This window comes from Caretta caretta, chromosome 2 (assembly GCF_965140235.1).
Source record: "Caretta caretta isolate rCarCar2 chromosome 2, rCarCar1.hap1, whole genome shotgun sequence".
In the NCBI taxonomy this organism is placed as follows: domain Eukaryota; kingdom Metazoa; phylum Chordata; order Testudines; family Cheloniidae; genus Caretta; species Caretta caretta.
In genome coordinates this window covers 5,693,250-5,714,304 of record NC_134207.1, presented here as the reverse complement: position 1 = coordinate 5,714,304, position 21,055 = coordinate 5,693,250, and the positions used below count along the sequence as shown (strand labels likewise).

The following is a 21,055-nucleotide window of genomic DNA, read 5'->3' as shown; positions in this document are numbered from 1 at the left end:
ATGACCTCCTGAGGTCCCTTATAACCCTGATATTCTATGATTCTAAGTTTCCACAGTTCTCTCATCATGTATTATTATTTAGTGCTGAATTACCGGGGGCGGTGGGACTGGCCTCTGTATTTCTGTTGCCTGAGGCTTGTCCATTAAAATGGGTTCCTGTGACCTTTCCTTTATTTACTTTGCAAAGTCAAGCACGCGAAAGTTAGGTGTGATGAACCTGCTACACAAGGGGACTACAACTCCCATCAGTCCCTTCCCCACAGCGCTTCCCTTTCTCCAGGCCAGCTAGGAGGAAGGACCCTGAGCTGAAAATGATGGGGCTCTTTTGGGAGGCAGCAGCCGCATGGCTAACCAGGAGCTGCAGAGAAGCGGGATGCAAAGAACTGTCTGCAGACCTGGGTGTGGAACAGGCTGCGTGCTGGGCATTGCAGACGGGTGCTGGTCTGTGTGGGGCTGACGGGGGACCAGCAGCAGCTGGGCAAGGAGCCAGTGCAGAGGGGCCCCAATGAGAGACGCTAACTGAGCCTGGCCTGGAAACTTCAGAGCTCCTATTTGCTTGAATAGGGACTGTCCTGGAGAGGGCACCCCATGCTCTCGGTCTGAAGAGACCTGACTTGAGTGGACTGTCCCAGGGACTCAAACAAGAACTGCTCTTGCTCACTGTGAACTGTAACTGCACAAAGGGTATTTGCAACCTTCCCATTCCTGCCAGGCCTAGTAAAATACCCTTTCCCGTAGCCATGCCTCAGAGCGGTTACTGGGACCCACTAGGGCTGGCATCTACACTCCTTGCCTCCAAGTCGCAGCACACCTGGCATGCTACTGGCACCCCAGGGTTTTTCCCCACAGGACAAGTGCCTCATTCAGTGCATCCAGGGATGGTCACACAGGGGGCAGAATTAAGTTGCTAGGGCAAGTAAAAACCTACCTCGCATTTGCTAGTTTTCAAGTGCTTGACTTTGCAACTTTAATGTAGTTTCTTGGGTGAGCTATTTAAGATTTAAATTACGGTAGCACCAGGGACCCCGATCAGGGCACAGGGATGATGCTGGAGGAGGTACTAAGGGGTCAAGAGCAGCGACAGCAAGAAAAGAGCCCTCGGGTAGGGTCTGCCTTATCCCACTTAATTGACTTGGGGTAGTGGGCAGCAGCATTGATTGCATTGGGGCCAGGGGAGGCATTAGTAGAATCTGGGGCAGATGAAGCGGGGATCACTCCTGCTTCTCTACACCTCCCTCCATCTGATACCCACTGGCAGGGACCCTCTCCCGAAATCCCCAAGCCCCTCAGCTAGGACCTTCCTTTTTTTTGTAACCGACTGACTCAGGGCCTGCAGCAGGGCCAGTCTCTGGGCAACTTAATGAGCACATGAGCTGGCCTGCAGTAGGCTGCCCGATTGGCTACCCCGCCCCACTGGTGGGAAGAGTCAGCAGACTGGCTATTAAGCCCAGCAGCTTCTCCTTCCTTCCTTGTCTCACTCCAAGTAACCGGTCTTTGACCCTTGGCTCCAACTTCTGGCTACTGACTCCTGCTTTCACCACTGGGCATGACTCCTGCTGATCTATTTGTTTGACAGGGTGAGTAAACATCCCTAACAATAGGCTTCATAGTTAATAATCATCCTAATCAATTACAGCACAACGTGCAACAAAAACCAGATGTCCCACAATTCGGCCGCTGGTCACAAGTGATGTTTGCTTGTGGTCACGCATGGGCAGGCTTGGGGGGTCGAGAGCTGTTCTCTCTGCCGGAGCTGCCAGCCACCGCTCAGCCAAGCCATTGCAGACTGGTTAGCGAATTGTAGGTGCTGTGGCAGCAATGGGCCTGGAAGGTGGAGAGGCTGCAGCCTTACAAATCAGTTCAGGGAAGAGTCTGCCATGCATAAGGACCTGTGACAAGACAAAGAATTCTCACATGCTGCAGTTAATGCTCCAAACAACAAGACCACTATAAACATTTAAAACATACATGGAAAAGCCTCTTTTAATTCCTTGCCAGCATCTAGACATTCATCACATTCTTTGCAATGTCTCTTATTTATCAGTAGCTTAAATCCAGCCATTTCAACTTTTGCTTTCTCAATATCTAATCCATGCAAATCAATCAAAGCACAGTGATTTCAATTTCAAGACATCTGGAGAGCTGATGGAACAAGATTGCTGACAAACTTTTGTAAAACTTGTAGTTCCTCTCAGAGAATCTCCTTTGCAATTCACCCCTGGTTTCATCAATCAGTTCATGATGAATCTGAGACCACTGATTGGTACCCGCATTCCAAAGTGTCATTGAGCAAGTGCTCCGTGACTATCGAACCTTGACTTTTGGGGGGCAGTATTTTGGCTATTTTGCTGGCACAAGCGAATGTTGATGCTTCATCACATGCGTCTTTCAAAACAGAGGGCTTGAATGAAATCTCTGAGGACAAAACCTTCAAATGTTTCTTTATTTTATTGAAGTTCTTCAAAGGTAACTAATCAGTTCAACTCCTTTAGTAAGAAGAAAAGGAGTACTTGTGGCACCTTAGAGACTAACCAATTTATTTGAGCATGAGCTTTCGTGAGCTACAGCTCACTTCATCGGATGCATACTGTGGAAAGTGTAGAAGATCTTATTATATACACACAAAGCATGAAAAAATACCTCCTCCCACCCCACTCTCCTGCTGGTAATAGCTTATCTAAAGTGATCACTCTCCTTACAATGTGTATAATAATCAAGGTGGACCATTTCCAACACAAATCCAGGTTTTCTCACCCCCCCCCCCACACACAAACTCACTCTCCTGCTGGTAATAGCTTATCTAAAGTGATCACTCTCCTTACAATATGTATGATAATCAAGTTGGGCCATTTCCAGCACAAATCCAGGGTTTAACAAGAACGTCTCACAGGGCGTAATAACATCAGCCACACTGTCAGAGGCTCGTTCACCTGCACATCCACCAATGTGATCTATGCCATCATGTGCCAGCAATGCCCCTCTTCCATGTACATTGGTCAAACTGGACAGTCTCTACGTAAAAGAGTAAATGGACACAAATCAGATGTCAAGAATTATAACATTCATAAACCAGTCGGAGAACACTTCAATCTCTCTGATCACGCGATTACAGACATGAAAGTCGCTATTTTACAACAAAAAAACTTCAAATCCAGACTCCTGCGAGAAACTGCTGAATTGGAATTCATTTGCAAATTGGATACAATTAACTTAGGCTTGAATAGAGACTGGGAGTGGCTTAGTCATTATGCAAGGTAGCCTATTTCCCCTTGTTTTTCCTACACCGCCCCCCCCCAGACGTTCTTGTTAAACCCTGGATTTGTGCTGGAAATGGCCCAACTTGATTATCATACATATTGTAAGGAGAGTGATCACTTTAGATAAGCTATTACCAGCAGGAGAGTGGGGTGGGAGGAGGTATTTTTTCATGCTTTGTGTGTATATAATAAGATCTTCTACACTTTCCACAGTATGCATCCGATGAAGTGAGCTGTAGCTCACGAAAGCTTATGCTCAAATAAATTGGTTAGTCTCTAAGGTGCCACAAGTACTCCTTTTCTTTTTGCGAATACAGACTAACACGGCTGTTACTCTGAAACCTGTCCTTTAATAAGCTATGTTAATTCCTTTGGAAGGTAACTGTTCATAGGAGCAAAAATTTTCAAAATCGTTCTGTGGCAAGATCCCCCTGGGGTGCCACTTGGAACTGGGGTATTACTGAACCCCTGACCCACCAGCCTGGGCTCCCTCTCACCCTGTACTGCTGTGACAAGCTGCAAAGCCCTCCAGCCTGCACTTTCACCAGCATACATATAGGTAGGGACACACCCAGCTGCAGTTACATGCAGACTCTCTGACCAGCCTCTGCATCAGAAGGCTACAGCTAAGGCAGCTCCCAGCTCCTCAGGCACGCACCCCCTCTGGAGTATAAACCCAAAATTATACCATCTTGTGCTGTACAGGGAACTGTATAGTGTAAACTCATAAAGTTCGCCCCCTACCTCAATGTGGAGCGGAATATGCAAAAGCCTTTGCCCCTTGAGCTAAGATTCCCATACACTTCACTTCAACTCACTGGTTTAGATAAAGCAAAAACAAGTTTATTAACTACCAAGAGAGATTTTAAGTGATTATAAGTGAAAGCCAACAGCTCAAAGCAGGTTATCTAGCAGATAAACAAAAAACACAAACTAAGCTTAATATAGTAAAGAAATTGGATATGAATTAGCAGATTCTCAGCCTAAAAGATGATACAAGCAGGCTGCAGATTCTTAAGGGGCAAGCTGCACTTGCTTTTCAGCTTGAAATCCCCAGGTGTTTCATTCAGAGGCTAGAAATCCCTTTATCCTGGTCCAGCACTTCCCCCAGTTCAGTCTTTGTTCCAAGAGTCTTCTTGTGTGGGGAGTGAAGAACACCTGATGATGTCACTCCCTGCCTTATATAGCTTTTGCATATGGCAAGAACCCTTTTTTTCAAAGCTGTGAAAAAATAATGACATCCCAAGATAGCGTCCAGAGATATGTGGTCTGATCACATCTCCTTGCAGAGTCATAGCAGCCATTACTGACAGGCTGTTTGGAGTGTTCTCAGGAAGGCTCACCAGGTGACAGATGAGCTTCTCCTAATGCCTGTTGTTTTTTCCTAATGGCCCATTGCCCTGAATAGGCCCTTCCCCACCCACTGTCTAGACTGAAAGCATCTTGTCTAAGGGGTGATACCCAGATGTAACTACACTTGAAATACAGACACATAGTCGATGTTTATGACTTCAGATACAAAAACGATACAGGGGTACAAATAGGATAATCCTATTCAGCAAATCATAACTTTTCCCAATGACACCTCACACGACTTCTCTGGCACAAAATCCATTATAATTATGGCATAATCATCTCGTCATAATGTCTCTGTGAAGAATATGGGGTGCAGTGCCACACATTCTCCGACCCTAGCTAAGAACAAGCATTTGGATGATTCTGTCACTTCCAATAGACCTCTTTCTTCAGTGGACAGGTCATCAGGTACCTTCCCATTTGACTGAATACTCTGACTCTCTTCCAAATCATTGACGATTATTTCCAAGGTTTTCAGGTGACTAGTCTATCTTGTTTCTATAAGGCCTTGTAGGTGCTGGCCTATGTACAGCACACTCACTTTATGCCTGCAAAGACATTTGTGCAGATAACTTACAAACAGAAATAATAACATTAATATTTCTTTTGTATGCTGGATCTACCACACCAAGTTTTGGAGTTTTCTTCAAGATAAGGGATTTAAAGTTTATAGGTGTTTTTAAAAGTTTTGTTCCTCTCTCTCTCTCTCTCTCTCTCTCTCTCTCTCTCTCTCTCTCTTTTTTTTTTTTTCTTGGCATGGTGACTCATGGTTATTCAGGGCAGGAAAGGGAGAGAAATTTCCTCATAAGAACATAAAAACGGCCGTACTGGGTCAGACCAAAGGTCCGTCTAGCCCAGTATCCTGTCTTCCGACAGTGGCCAATGCCAGGTACACCAAAGGGAACGAACAGAACAGGTAATTGTCAAGTGATCCATCCCCTGTTGCCCATTCCCAGCTTCTGGGAAACAAAGGCTAGGGACACCATCCCTTCCCATCCTGGCTAATAGCCATTGATGGACCTATCCTCCATGAACTTACCTAGTTCTTTTTTGAACCTTGTTATGGTCTTGGCCTTTACAACATCCTCTGGCAAAGAGTTCCACAGACTGACTGTGCATTGTGTGAAAAAATACTTCCTTTGGTTTGTTTTAAACCTGCTGCCTAATAGTTTCATTTGGTGACCCCTTGTTCTTGTGTTATGAGAAGGAGTAAATAACACTTCCTTATTTACTTTCTTCACACCAGTCATGATTTTACAGACCTCTATCATATCCCCCCTTAGTCGTTTCTTTTCCAAGCTGAAAAGTCCCAGTCTTATTAATCTCTCTTCAACGGAAGCCGTTCCATACCCCTAATCATTTTTGTTGCCCTTTTCTGACCCTTTTCCAATTCCAATATATCTCTTTTGAGATGGGGCGACCACATCTGCACACAGTATTCAAGATGTGGGAGTACCATGGATTTATATTGAGGAAAGAGAATATTTTCTGTCTTATTATCTATCCCTTTCTTAATGATTCCCAACACTCTGTTCGCTTTTTTGGCTGCCACTGCACATTGAGTGGATGTTTTCAGAGAACTATCCACCATGACCCCAAGATCTCTCTCTTGAGTGGTAACAGCTAATTTAGACCCCATCCTTTTATACGTATAGTTGGGATTATGTTCTCCAATGTGCATTACTTTGCATTTATCAACATGGAATTTCATCTGCCATTTTGTTGCCCAGTCACCTAGTTTTGAGAGATCCTTTTGTAGCTCTTTGCCTGGGACTTAACTGTTTTGAGTAGTTTTGTATCATCTGCACATTTTGCCATCTCAGTGTTTACCCCTTTTTCCAGATCACTTATGAATATGTTGAATAAGACTAGTTCCAGTACAGACCCCTAGGGGACACCACTATTTGCCTCTCTCTGTTCTGAAAACTGACCGTTTATACCTACCCTTTGTTTCTATCTTTTAACCAGTTACCAATCCATGAGAAGTCCTTCCCTCTTATTCTGTGACATCTTATTTTGCTTAAGATCCTTTGGTGAGGCTTTCTGAAAATCTAAGTACACTATATCCACTGGGTCCCCCTTGTCCACATGCTTGTTGATGCCCTCAAAGAATTCTAGCAGATTGGTGAGGCATGATTTCGCTTCACAAAAACCATGTTGACTCTTCCCCAACAAATTATGTTCATCTACGTGTCTGACAATTTTGTTCTTTACTATAGTTTCAACTAGTTTGCCAAGTACTGAAGTCAGGCTTACACGCCTGTAATTGCTGGGGTCCCCTCTCGATCCCTTTTTAAACACTGGCATCACATTAGCTCTCCTCCAGTCATTTGGTACAGAAGCTGATTTAAATGATAGCTTACAATAGTTCTGCAATTTCACATTTGAGTTCCTTCAGAACTCTTGGGTGAATCCCATCTGGAGACTTGTCCTGGAGACTTATTAATGTTTCGTTTAGCAGTTTGTTCCAAAACCTCCTCTAATGACATCTCAATCTGGGACAGTTCCTCAGATTTGTCATCTAAAAAGAATGGCTCAGGTGTGGCAATCTCTCTCAAATCCTCATCTGTGAAGTCCGATGCAAAGAATTCATTTAGTTTCTCCACAATGGCCTTATCCTCCTTGAGTGCTCCTTTAGCATCTCAATCATCCTGTGGCCCCACTGGTTGTTTAGCAGGCTTCTCGCTTCTGATGTATTAAAAAAAATTGTATTACTTTGTGAGTCTTTGGCTACCTGTTCTTCAAATTCTTTTCTGGCCTTCCTAATTATATTTTAACACTTCATTTGCCAGAGTTCATGCTTCTTTCTATTTTCCTCACTAGGATTTAACTTCCACTTTTTAAAGGATGCCTTTTTGCCTCTCACTGCTTCTTTTACTTTGTTGTTTAGCCACGGTGGCACTTTTTTGGTTCTCTTACTGTGTTTTTCAGTTTGGGGTATTGTAGCATTCATGCAAGGTTCATGCACTTGGCAACATTCAGGGCACACCCAGAGTGTTGTGTAGGAGCAGTGCACACACGGCTCCTCTCAAGGGCATGAACCTTGGAATCTCGCCCAGATGACATGAACCGTGGGAAGCCTCCCAGGACTGGGCTCAAGGCCTGAGAGCAAGGAATGCAGTAGATAGATATTGGTAAATAAGAATATTAAACAAAGCCAGTGTATTCCTTTTATCTGTTGGAGTATGTAATGCGCGGGGGGAGAGAAAGAATAAAAGAGAGGGTGGAAAGCTGACAGGAGACCAGCCCGTCGGCAGACCAGCCTGCTTGCTTGCTTAAAGCCTTGTTCTGTCTTGTATTTGGACCGCAACAGGGTATACATTTAAGTTGAGCCTCTATTATGGTGTCTTTAAAAAGTTTCCATGCAGCTTGCAGGGATTTCACTTTTTGTGCCGTACCTTTTAATTTCTGTTTCACTAACTTCCTCGTTTTTGTGCAGTTCCCCTTTCTGAAATTAAATGCTACAGTGTTGGGCTGCTCTGTTGTTTTCCCCGCTACAGGGGATGTTAAATTTAATTATACTATGGTCACTATTATCAAGCGGTCCAGCTGTAGTCACCTCTTGAACCCGATCCTGTGCTCTACTGAGGACTTTGCACCCTATGATGTCATTTGCTAAAGTGCAAAGTGAGTGTAAAATGCCACCATTGTTATTTGGTACTGTTTGACACCCACTTTGCACAGGGAGGAAGGATTGCACGCTGTGTACGGAAATGGTGAATAAAGCCCCTTGTGACAACCTCTCAGGGATTCTTGTAACTACATAAAGATTTGTAATTTTTCACCTCATTTCATTTATAATTTTTCATCTCCATAGTGGGGCAGCAGGGGGCACAGTGGGGCAGCTCTTCAGTTGAGCTTCCCAGGCCTCCTACACCCAAAAACATGGCAGCAATCCAGATCTGCTGAGAGGCACAGAGGGGCACCCAGTGACAGCAGCAGGATTTTCTTGTGAACGGCAAGAGGGCAGGTATTGTCTAATGGGATCTGAGAGAGAGTTTGGAAGAAAGGGCACCATTGGTATCCCCAGTATAGCTTTGCACAGAGAGGGGTTTGGTGTCTCAATGGAAAAGCCTGAGCAGGTTCTTCAGGCCATCAAGTTCTTTTTCCTGGCCCATCACAGTCTGGCCCTGATGTAGATGAAGCTGGCCAAGATCTCCATGGCCAGCACCGAGTAGCTGATTTTCACGCTGTTGGCCCCACTGATGTTGCACAAGAATGAACTGCAGCAGGAAACATACTCCGTTAGTCTCCCATAGCTTATCCCATGACTGGAGCACTCTGAAGCACACTCCTTGGTGATTCTCGGCCCGGATTGTCCGCCTGAACCGGAAAAAGAAACAAGAGAAAGAGACTCAAGATTAAAATGTTTCCCAGAGTTCGGACAGCAGCTCTTTAGCTCTGCAAAGGAGATAATTGTACCGATGTAGCTAATCAATCCTGAGATGAGGAGGCCATTTCTCAGCAGTTAATGGCCTCACAGCCTTATCTCTGCCAGTGAATGCCCAGCCTTTAGAGGTCATTACTGCTATTATATACCATGAAAGCAGCACTAGTCTCTTCCTAGCAGTTACGGACCCGTATGTAACAATCTAGGAACATCCCCTTCAGATTCCTGGCCAGGACTTGGGAACAGCCAAAGAACCCTGAGAATCCATTCCAGATTCTCACACTGCCCACTGCATGCTGGGACAGGGCTTTGGGAGTTCAGTGGGGGCTGTGGGGTTGTCCGTGCAGTACAGAGGTGACTGAGTCCTGTCTCCTGCTGTTGAGCCTCAGAGCTTTAAAGAGCTGGTAGTAGCTAGCAGAGCTCATTAATAACATGAGAACAGCCATGCTGCGTCATACCAAAGTTCGATCTAGCCCAGTATCCTGTCTTCCGAGATTGGCCAATGCCAGGTGCTTCAGAGGGAATGAACAGAACAGGGAATCATCAAGTGATCCAGCAGCAGAAGGAAGCTGGAAATCATTTGCAGTGTTGCATATTTCAGAGGGCTATATACCCCCAGCCGTACTTTGGTACATGCCAGGCACTGGGATTGGAGCGTGCAAATTCTCTCACTTGCACATGCCAATAGCGGAACCTTGCACCAGCACGTGAGATGTTTGGTGCTTAAACCATCGCATGGCTTCCCTGGGCGTGAAAGGAGGCCAGACCGGGAAAGCAAGGCCCATAATGTCAGTTATTCAGGGCAGTTACAACGGCCTGCAATACAACTGATCTCATCCCCTGGGCGAGTTCCCTGCACAACTCAATAGCCTGCCACTACCTTTGTTAACTGAACCACATGGCAAGTAGTATCAGTGAGCCTCCCCAGGAACTGGCTACTCACAGTCCGCTCAAAATGCAGAGGCTGGCAACGACATTTACACTTGTGTATAATTGCCGCTGGGTGCAATCAGGCGCAGGAGGGGCACAGCTGGGAGACGTCCTTTCCCCTGCGGTCCAGGGACAAAGGCAGCCATCTTTTCCCCCCAACAAACCAGAGGGAAAGGGGGGTGGGCTCGATGCCACAAGAATGCAGCAGAGCAGAAGAGGCTGCTTCCCTGAGAACCACTGCTGAGAAGCAGAGGATCCATGGAGCCCTTTCTAACTGCTCCCTCGCACCGTTCAAGGCTGGCAGCCACTCAGGCAGGCAGCCTCCTTCCCTTTGACACCCATGGCAGCCCCTGTAGGGCCGCTGAGGAGCAGGTGCGGACTCAGTCCCAGCCCTCGCCCACCTCAGCAGTAGCAGAACCCACTGCTGGGGAGCATCTGCAGGACTGGGCTATAAAGAGCCTCATTTCAGGACTTCAGCCAATGCTGGAGGGGTAGCTATGGAGCCTCCCACATTGGCGTACAGGAAGCCTGACACTGCCTGCACTGCCCTCCTCTCAGTCACTCCCTCGGCTGCAAACCTCACTAACAAGCACAGGGGCTCCCGCCCCCCTTAGTGCCTCCCAGCAAAGTTCTCCTGCCATTCAGTTTCAAGGAGTGATTCCCCAATTCCACACCAGCAATGTCCCATCCTTCCAGCAGAAGGAGGAAGGAAAACCCAGTGATCTGGAGCTGGAGCAGGATGTCCTCAGGGAAAGCGCTATGGAAAGACAATAGATAGAACATGCCCAAACTTACCAATTCCTGCACCGAGATATGTGGTCACGCAGTAGTTTTCACTACTTTGACATGTAGTTGATGCCAGACAACCCCAGTTGGAGGACGCATCACTACAGGTGAAGCACACCAGCAAGTGAGCTGCAAAAGGAAAACACAGCCCATGTTAGAGGCGTGCAGGAATATGTTATTGGTTCCTGGTCTACAGTCCCCATCCCTGTCACCTGCTGCTAATGAGCATCAAAATGGACCATATCCTGATGTTCTCAGCTGCTATTTCAGGCCGAACTCTCACTTAAGCCAGTGATAGGTTTCCCTGTGTGTCGACTGAGTAAGGACTTCAGGATTGGACCCAAAACACAGAGGAGCAAATTTTCAAAGGCATAAATGGCAGCTGGGCATGCAACTGCTATTTATACCTCTGAAAAGTTCCCCCAGCGCCCTCCGTGACACCCATTTGTAAATACTTTCTCAGCACGTTCCTTTCCAAAGCCGGAATGTTACAGACAGGGTAATAGGGTTATAAAACAAAAAATAAGCATGGACTTCTCAAGAAATCATCATGCCAAACCCACCTAATTTCCTTCTTTGACAACTATCCTAGTGGATGGGGGATAGCGGTTGGCATGATATAGCTTGATGTTGACCCAGTCCTATATGACATTCTCATAAGCAAAGCAGAGAAAGGTGTTCTAAATTAAATTCCGATAAGATGGTTGCACAAGTACTCCTTTTCTTTTTGCGAATACAGACTAACACGGCTGTTCCTCTGAAACCTGATTGAAAGACTGTTATCAATGGTTCAGTGTCAGACTGGGAAGGCGAATCCTGTGGGGTCCCGCAGAGGACACTACTGAGTGTAAGCCCCAAGGAGATTACTTAGATTCCTGGGGCTCTGTCTGCTGGCAGCTCAGGGAGCATCGCACTGTCCCTGTAGGGAGGGGGAGCCAAGGCAGACTCAGAGTCTGCCTGGCAAGTAATAGGGAGTGAGATGCACTTCCCGGGGAGCTCAGAAAAGGGGAGAAGCCATTTTTTGAGTCAGTCTGGAACCAGCCAGGGCAAGGGCAGGACTGGCTGTGTGGGGAGCTGATGAGTCCCAGGCCTGCATGCAGGGTTCCCCCTGAGAACTGGCCTCTAGGGACCTGAAAGCAAGATCCCTCAGCTGGGCTTTTCCCTCTCCACTGAGGACTCCCAGTTTGTAGAGTTTTGCTGGGAAACTTCCCCAGCCAGGCTGAGTTAGCCCCCAGCTCCCTAGGTGAGACCCGTCACCACATGGTCAGCTCTGCTCTGGCTGCTAGTCCAGGGCTGCCGCCTGCTGGGAGTGTCTGGATTCTGGAGTAGGAGACTACAGTTGGATTTTAGTGTAGTTGTGTAATCTGCACCTTGAGCCCTGCACCCCTTTGTGGTGAGGGGAAATCCTGGGACCAGAAGCAGCCTGACTCCTGCCTGACGAAGATCCCTGCCAGCAGAGATCAGCCCCTCTGCAGTGACCCAGGAGTCCAGAGTCATCTCTGAACCTGAGGATCATTCATGGAGTTTGTGAGTGCACCATCTTTTAGTCAGTCAGTCAGGGAAATTGTTTTGGGGACCCCCTACTCCCTGAACTGTGTCCTCAAGCCAGGGAGTACGGATTTGGGGATTTTATAACCTGCTGTGTATTAAACCTGTGGAGGGACTTACCACCTTCTCCCACTTGTGAGTCCTTTGGGCTGTACTGAACCCAGTCAGCCACCCTGCTAAACCATGCAGAGAAGATATCGTGGTCATAGGTCATCAAGGGCCCCAACAAACTACACATATCAATGGGACGCTGATCTTACATTTGCTACATCAGGTCCCGTGACTGGGGAAAGTCATGGGTATTATCAGCGCGGGCACCAGTGCCCCTAAGAATAGAGTTTTACCCTGTTATGTTATATTTGTCTCCTGTTTAATATAATTACTGTGTTGAATATATTGTATGTGTTTGTGTTATTTCTTGGGAGTCTCCAACTATCTGGCAAGTAAGTGGGGGTTGCCCTGTGGTTAGAATTTTCCTCCCAAGCTGCCCTGGGGACCCTGCCAGGAAGGAGGGAAGGAGGTGGAAGCACCGCCAAATAAATTCATAGGGAAAAATAAAGAAGATACACCCTGCTGAGTGAGTGGTGGGATCCAGAAGAAGCCAGACCTCTCCATCAAAACCTGTAAGCAGATTGGCATTAAAGAAGGTAACCTGGTGGAGAAGGGGAGCTACATGAGTATGATTATGATGTAAGCAGAGTCAGGATGAGCTCTACCCTGACATCTGGTGGCGAGTCATGGTGGGTTGTGGAAAAGAACTTCAGGGGCTGATCTCATTTACATAGGCACACCCACCCTGTGTAGATGGTCACTTTGGCTGCTGTAGGAGTCCCAGTTTCTCTGTTATTGGGGCAGGAATAAATGGTTATTATCCTGATTATGTGACTCAAGGACAGTGGAACTGTACTTGGCCTTTTGTTATGATGGAGGGACTCACCAGCAACTAAGCAGCACTCGCTAGGCAAGGGTCATGGATTCCAAAACCCAGTGAATGGAGAGAGGTTGGGGATAGGTATTAATGTCTAGTGGTATGGGCCTCCTGATGAGGGTTCTACATGCTGATTGTACTATCTCCCCTATCTACTGTGGAATATCAGAGCTAGTTTTGATTCTATTAGGAGTCTAGTTACAGGCTCCTAAGCTGAAATCACTTTGGGTCAATGGTGCACCAGTGCTGAGGCTCCCCTACTACAAGCTGAAATGACTAGAGAGCTAGAATTACTAAGAGCTGAAATCACTAAGTGTTGTGTTAAGTAGTGGGGGGGCCTAAAGCAATATTGTGGAGCCGTTCGCGGGATGGCTGGTGGAGCAGAGCAGCTGCCAGAGCAGGGCGACTCGTGGGATGGCTGGTGGAGCAGAGCAGAGCCCCATGGAGAGGTGCGGCAATCGGCTTTGGACCACGTAAGGTGCCCCTTAACCGCCCCCCCCTCCATATCCACCCCAGGTTGGGAGGTAAAACTCTGCAGATAAACTTTCGAGCTCTGGGGCTGCCCTGACCAGGGACAGAGATTTTTGGGTTGTTGGACTTTTGGGACTTTGGGTGATTTTGGGTTGCTGGACTCAAGAACCAAAGAGAAAGGACATGCCCCAATTTGCTTGGGGTGGGTTTTTGCTCCTGGGATGTGTTATGAATCCTGTTGGTGGTGTTTCCCCATCATAATGCCCCATTGTTTCTCTCTGTTATTAAAAGGCTTTTGCTACACTCGGACTCTGTGCTTGCGAGAGGGGATGTTTTGCCTCTTGGAGGCACCCAGCAGGGGTGGTATATATTTGTCCCAGGTCACTGGGTGGGGACTCAAGCCGGTTTTGCATTGTGTGTTGGAATGGAACCCCTAGATACTGAACCCGGCCCTTGTTGCTGCCAACTCTGACGGGCAGAAGGGTTACAATTACATTTGCAGATGTAATACATGCAGATGATGCCAAACTGGGAGGGGTTGCAAGCACTTATGAGGGCAGGATTAGAATTCAAAATGACCTTGACAAATTCGAGAATTGGTCTGAAATCCACAAAGTGAAATTCAAGGAAGTTAAGTGCGAAGTACTACAGTTCAGAAGGAAAAATCAAATTATTATTACAGTGTCAGAAGCATGCCAGATGCTTTATAGAAACAAATAGATAGGCAAGGTGCATTTCCTAGGGCAGTGGTGGGCAACCTGCAGCTCTCAGGCTACACGCAGCCTGTCAGGGTAATCCGCTGGCGGGCCGCCAGATAGTTTGCTTACATTTGCACAGGCGTCCGCAAACGGCGGCCACTGGGAGCTGCGGGCAGCCGTGCAAATGTAAAGAAACTGTCTGGCGGCCTGCCAGCGGATTACCCTGATGGGCCGCAGGTTGCCCACCATTGTCCTAGAGAGTTTATAGTGCAAATTGGACAGGAAGTGCTGTGTGAGGGTGACGAAGAGAAGGAGGGGATGGGTTAAGGAAGAAGAAGATCTGAAGAATTAAGTTCATCCCAGGGCTTGATTTTGCCACTTGGATGTAACAATCCCTCCACCTCCATGGGTCACCAGCAGAGTTTGAACCCAGGCCTTTCAGCCGCACAACACAGACCTTAGCCACTGGTAGGGAAGGAATAACTCCAATAGAAGCAGTAGTGGGCTGTTATCCTCTGCGGCCCAGACACTAGAAGAGGCTGCAACGCGCATTTTACAAGCACGTGCTCCACCTACACTGGGGAGTGCCTTACTCACACGACTCCAGTGGGGCCAGGCGGGGAGTAAAGTGCTCTTTGCAACTGCTCATCATTTTTTAAAGTTGACAGCTAGCCTAGCAAAGCTGGGGAGCAGAGAACCTCTTCTCCAGCTCTCCCAGCACACCCACCTAGCAGTGGGCAGAGCACCACTCCGATCTTGGTTTTGGCTACAACACCCACGGACACCCCACAGTTCTAGTGAGAGCTGGGGCACGATTAGGCCACAAGCCCCATGGCATACATGTCATAGGTGGTGAACACTGGGCTCTCCCCCACCAGTCACCTTGATCTAGCCCTACCCCCAAGCGGTTCCCAGACCCTCCAGGAAGCCAGCACCTTCTATTCTGCTTCTTGAAGTGATAATCAATCACTGTTCTCACCTTTGAAATGATAAATCCATCATGCAGATGCCACAGCAGTGACTTCTTGTTGTTATCTTGTTCTGGCTATAGCAGTATGGTTTTTCATTTTCACCTGTGTCTTATGCAGCAGCCAGGTGGTAGCATTGAACCATTACCATAGGTTCCATTTAGCTTTTAAATTATCAAGACCTATTTCGACTAAATCCACATTAGCATGTATTTGTTTTTGTATTAGGCTGTCCTGTAGGTGGGACAGAGAACTTAATTTATTTTTAATTGCTTTTAAATTCACAGAATTCATGAGCCCTGCTCCCACCCCAAAACTCGCCAGCATTGTATCCATAAGATCCTTTTTGGCTCTAGTGGGAGGGGGATGCTGGTGTGTTCTTATCCATGCTGAAAGAATGGGAAGGGAGTAAGGTATACATTTGGGCTCTATTTTAGAAACATTTAACCATGTCCAATCCATGTTAATTTTTATGTTTACCAGAAGGGGGCTTACTAAAACCTTCACCGGTGTGGTCTGGACCTTGAATAGTGCAGATTTCTTCATGGACCTTGGTGTATTTCTTACAAATACATACTTTTATTTTACTTTTATGCACAATTATTTGGGAATGCCCGTGTGTGTGTGTATTCTGGGCAATATACCACAAGAACTGTTACCAAGGTTCTTGATTTTACAAACCCATCCCAAATGTAGCGGAGTAAGGGGTAGTCTGCAATCATGGTGGTATCTCCAAAATAGCCTTCGGTTTGTACCCCCACCATCCAATTATTTTCCCTCCCCCTAGGGACTAAGATGTTTACCTGTAATCCCAATTCTCCCTCCCCCACGTAGACATGAGTGCTTCCTAGGGGTTTTAAAGTAATGCCGGTATTCAGATCAAGCCACCTTATCCGGATGGCCGGGGCATAGAAGAGAATCCATGGGGTGTTTTTGGATCCTGAGCCATCTCCTAACAGTGTAACAGCTAGGATTGTTCGACCTTCTCCCAGGGGTCCTGGAACATGGGTGTCGTTGTACCACTGCTCGTGGGCCCCCTCTGCTGCGACTGCGTACGCGAGTAAATTAATTCAAATCAAGGACCACCGCCCCACCTGTGGCTTCATTCCCCATGCTGACTGGAATGTCATTTGTCTTTTTTCCGATGTCATTTCTCACAGCTCTCCCGAAGAACCGAATGTGCAATCCGGACCGGCTGGAGAACGCGCACTCACAGCAGGGGGAGTAGCCGCAGCGCAATCCGGCGCCCAGCAATCCTGTGAGAATGACAATAAAAACACACCAGGTCCACAGGGCCTGGTATCCAGTCGGCATCGGGGCATTGTGCCTAAAACATAATTCAAGCAAACAATTTAATCTGTGAAACGTGAACCCACTTCAATTTGCCATCCTTATCAATGCGGTAAGTGAGAGGGCTGGGGTGATCAACTATGGAGCAGGGACCAGTCCACTTTGACTCCAGTGTGTGATCCCTTTTGCCCAATTTTAAATACATTACCTGATCTCCTGCTTCCCACAGTTGAGAGTCCCCAGCTTTTTGCTGATCCATTTTTTTTTCTTTATTCGCTTAATAGCTTGATTCACCCTTACTGCAGGGTGCTTTTATTTTCCTGCAGCTGCTTCAGCCATTGCCAGTGCTCATGAGTCCCAGTTGGGTTGTCCCCTGCCAATTCCACAGTTTGCTCTGGGTCGATAACCAGTCTCATAGCGTGCCCAAAGAGAATTTGGTGCAGCTGGATTTTAGTCCTCAGCCTGTCACTGCTACGAATGGCAGCCAGAATAAGCGGCAGCTTCTCAGGCCAGTTTCTGCCAGTGTTATCTACGACCTTTCTCAGGGCTTCTTTGAGAGTGCAGTTCATTCTTTCTACTTACCCTACAGGCCTCAATCTTCTGGCTATGTGGAATTTGTGAGTAATTCCCAGAGCACAACTCCCCTCCAAATGCCCCTCCGTTATCAGAGTCGATGAACTCGGGCGTTACATATCTGCATACCACTTCTGAAAACAGCTTTTTGGCAGCTGTTGTTCCTTGTGGCGAAGGCTTTAACCCATCCTGAAAATGAATTTATAATCACAAGTAAATACCAAGTCTTGTCAGATGCGCATTCGATGCTTCTGGAGGGTGGGTGCAGAACCAGACTCAAAGTTCTCAGTTTTTAGAGTCTGTCTTTATAGGAATTCCTCCTCATTCAAGTCCACAGGGTTTGCTTCGCCATGCTGTTTTCAGATTTGAAGTGATAACCAATCACTGGTTTCACGTTTGAAAGGATAAGTCCATCAGGCAGATGGCACAGCAGTGACAGCTTGTTGTTCTTTTCTTCTTCGGTTCTTTGGCCCCTTTTAATCCAACAGTATTGCCACCCTTGCTTCTGTGCTGCCTTCAGAGCTGGGCGGCTGGAGAGCGGCGGCTGTTGGCCAGGGACCCAGCTGTGAAGGCGGTGCCCTGCCAGCAGCGGCGCAGAAGTCAGGGTGGAAATACCACACCAGGCCACCCTGACTTCTCCGCCGGTGCTGGCGGTGGCTCTGCCTTCAGAGCTGGGCTCCCGGATGTTAGGGGGCTTATTCCTTCACCCACTCACTTCCCTGGTCCTTCTTGCATGAACAGAGAGCAACAATACCCGAAGTCCAAAGGTGCAAACAATTCGATGTTTATTGGGGTGAACTTCCAGCAAGCATGAATCCAGTTTCCTTCCTTAGTATCCTCCTTCCCAGCTCTGACACCACAGAGCCTTACACCTGTGTCCCTGTTCCCATTCCTGCCCTTAGCCAAACATTATTCCAATTTCCCCAGCCCCATTCCCTGTTCCCATTTCCCCCTTTAGCAAAACATGATTCCAATTTCCTTACCCCCATTCCCTGCTCCCATCTCCCCCTTTAGCAAAACATGATTCCAATTTCCTTACCCCCATTCCCTGCTCCCATCTCCCCCTTTAGCAAAACATGATTCCAATTTCCCCACCCCCATTCCCTGTTCCCATTTCCCCCACCCGCATGCCCACCCCCCTACTTCCTGATTGACTGCAGACTATATAGTAAAACTTGAGTTCTGCTTTGCTACACCTTAACCAATCATGTTCCTGAAATTTAACTAACCAATCCTAACATATTGTAACATGATTATGTAACCAATTATATCCCACCACCTTAATTAGTTTACACCCAGCAAAATTAATTATACAGCAGACAGGAACAATCACAGAACCAGACAGAGATTATACAGACAAACAATAGCAAAGTGGGAACTATAATGACACAACAATACAGAAGTGAGGATTTCACATCCCAGCTATTGATAAGTGAGTTCTTGCCAGACAGGATGCTATCAAACTAAGTTTCCTTTTACATTTTCTAGGCACTTCCCTTTCTCTGGAGGTTCTCTATCAGGACAGGATTGTATTCCTAACAGCCCAATAGCACCTTCTTTCAATGTGACTAGGTTGGAATGTGAGGAGGTGACCGGTCGCTTCCCAGCTTATGGCTGCCTCTGCTGCTTAGCCAAAGGCCTTAGCCTAAGAACAGGGTCTCAGACTGTCACAGTAAGAGAAGGCCCTTACACTGACTGACAGTGATTTTGATTCTTTCTTTTATACCTCTATCACTAGCCAAGTGATAAGAATACACCTAAATTCTAGAGTACAGGCCTTTACAGACAGACCTGAATATCTATATCCTAACACCGGACAGCAGCCACCGCTCTCCAGCTGCCCAGCTCTGAAGGCGGCGTAGCTGCCAGCAGCCGTGCAGAAGTAAGGGTAGCAGGTACCGCACGCTCCCCCCACAATAACCTTGTGACCTCCCCCCACAACTCCTTTTGGGGCCAGACCCCCACAATTACAACACTGTGAAATTTCAGATTTAAATAGCTGAAATCATGAAATGTATTACTTTTAAAATCCTAGGACCCTGAAATTGACCAAAATGGACTGTGAATTTGGTAGGGCCCTAGCTATAAACTCTCACCAGACATCAGTAAGCAAACAAGGTCTCCCATCCAAGCCCTAAGCAGCCCCAGGATCTGGTCCAAGAGGTGATTATAGCTGGACCACTTGGTAATAGTGACCATAATATAATTAAATTTAACATTCCTGTGGCGGGGAAAACACCAGAGCAGCCCAACATTGCAGCATTTAAACCCCCATGAGTTTTTAACTTTTCATCTGGATTTGGACAGAAGGATTTATCGCCAACTGGAACTTTTTCACAGGATGGAGCTTCTATGTCCTGGCCAGCTCCACTGGTGACCCCCCACCCCCACCCCATCTCTGAGCCTAGAAGGCAGGGAGCAGGGTCTCCACCCTATTTGCTGTTGGAACGCGGTATGGAAAAGTTAAGAATCACCATATTAGATGATAAAGTAGGGATTTTCCACCGCCGTGTCTGTGGCTTATGCAGTGTATTAACCATCTCCTTGTGCAAAAGCTTTTGGCACAGGAATGCTTTAGTCCTGCATTTCCTCCTCCCTCTAGACTGCAGCGGGGAAACAAAACCAGACAAAATGAAATTTGCTGGAGCACTGAATTCAGTTAACACTCTGAGCTTTGTTGCCTCTGGCTGCTCTTGAACTAAGAAAAAAACCCACCTTAGCAAACTCCCCTGCACATTCCACACCCAGCCATCAGTCTCCTGTCTCCTCCCCGCTAACTCACAGTCTTTGCATGAGCTGCCTTCACAGGCAACCACCAAGATCCTCATTTATAACCAGCTCCCCAAGAAGCAGCTGCCTGATCCACCCAGGCTGTGACGGCAGGCCGAAGATGAAGGCTTTTCTTCTCGCCCTGCTGGTGGCGGTTCTGTGTGTGGAGCAAGGTGAGATGCTGCTCATGATCCCTCTGTGCCAGACAAAGAGCCAGGGAAGCGGCTAGAAACGGCAGGGGCAGAGGGGGATTTTTGCAGCACCATGGGCAAAGACTCTACCTTTAAGTGGGAGCTGGCACTTCTGCAAACCTCCCTTTGCAGCCAGCCGCTTGGTCGTGCGAAGCAACGGCTGGTGCACAGTAGTGCAAGTACTCTCCAGTACGCAGTACCAGCCAGAGGTTTTTAGCAGGTACGGGGTACTGGAAAGTCTTGGAGGGCTTTTAATAAACTTTTAATTACTCCTCCTACAAAATGTGGCCCATTATCTGAATCAGTTACTTTTGCAGTTCCATATCAAGTTCACAGATGACACTAAGCTGGGGGGAGAGGTAGATATGCTGGAGGGTAGGGATAGGGTCCAGAGTGACCTAGACAAATTGGAGGGTTGGGCCAAAAGAAATCTGATGAGGTTCAGCAAGGACAAGTGCAGAGTCCTGCACTTAGGGCAGAAGAATCCCATGCACCGTTACAGACTAGGGACCGAATGGCTCGGCAGCAGTTCTGCAGAAAAGGACCTAGGGGTTACAGTGGACGAGAAGCTGGATATGAGTCAGCAGTGTGCCCTTGTTGCCAAGAAGGCCAGCGGCATATTGGGCTATATTAGTAGGAGCATTGCCAGCAGATTGAGGGAAGTGATTATTCCCCTTTATTTGGCACTGGTGAGGTCACACCTGGAGTATTGCACTACAGAAAGGATGTGGACAAATTGAACAGAGTCCAGCGGAGGGCAACAAAAATGATTAGGGGGCTGGGGCACATGACTTACAAGGAGAGGCTGAGGGAACTGGGCAGACCTTATGCAGTTTTTAACAAAGTTTTCTACGACCTCTCATAACTTAGGCCATATTCCAATTTGCTTTACCTTAAAGA

At 47.3% G+C, this 21,055-nt stretch overlaps 1 protein-coding gene across 2 annotated transcripts; it reads right to left on the bottom strand.

Annotated features, from left to right (window-relative positions):
* Positions 1-5,330: 5,330 nt before the first annotated feature.
* Positions 5,331-18,102, bottom strand: LOC125631083 (lymphocyte antigen 6E-like). 2 transcript variants are annotated; one of them, XR_012666852.1, is made up of 3 exons: positions 16,831-18,102; positions 10,729-10,848; positions 5,331-8,936 (listed from the first exon to the last, which is right to left on the bottom strand). XR_012666852.1 is itself a non-coding variant. In XM_048837258.2 (3 exons), the coding sequence occupies exons 1-3, from the start codon at positions 16,443-16,445 to the stop codon at positions 8,731-8,733; spliced, it is 345 nt and encodes a 114-aa protein (XP_048693215.2). In that variant the 5' UTR covers positions 16,446-16,632; the 3' UTR covers positions 5,331-8,730. The 2 variants fall into 2 exon arrangements, 1 of the variants encoding a protein (XP_048693215.2); XM_048837258.2 differs by lacking the exon at positions 16,831-18,102 and adding an exon at positions 16,427-16,632.
* Between the last annotated feature and the right edge of the window lie 2,953 nt (positions 18,103-21,055).

What these genes read in the sequence shown, in the direction of transcription:
- LOC125631083 (XM_048837258.2), bottom strand. An exon ending in ATATCTCGGTGCAGGAATTG is followed by an intron (nt 8,937 to 10,728) that starts GTAAGTTTGGGC and finishes TTTCCGGTTCAG; the next exon opens with GCGGACAATCCGGGCCGAGA.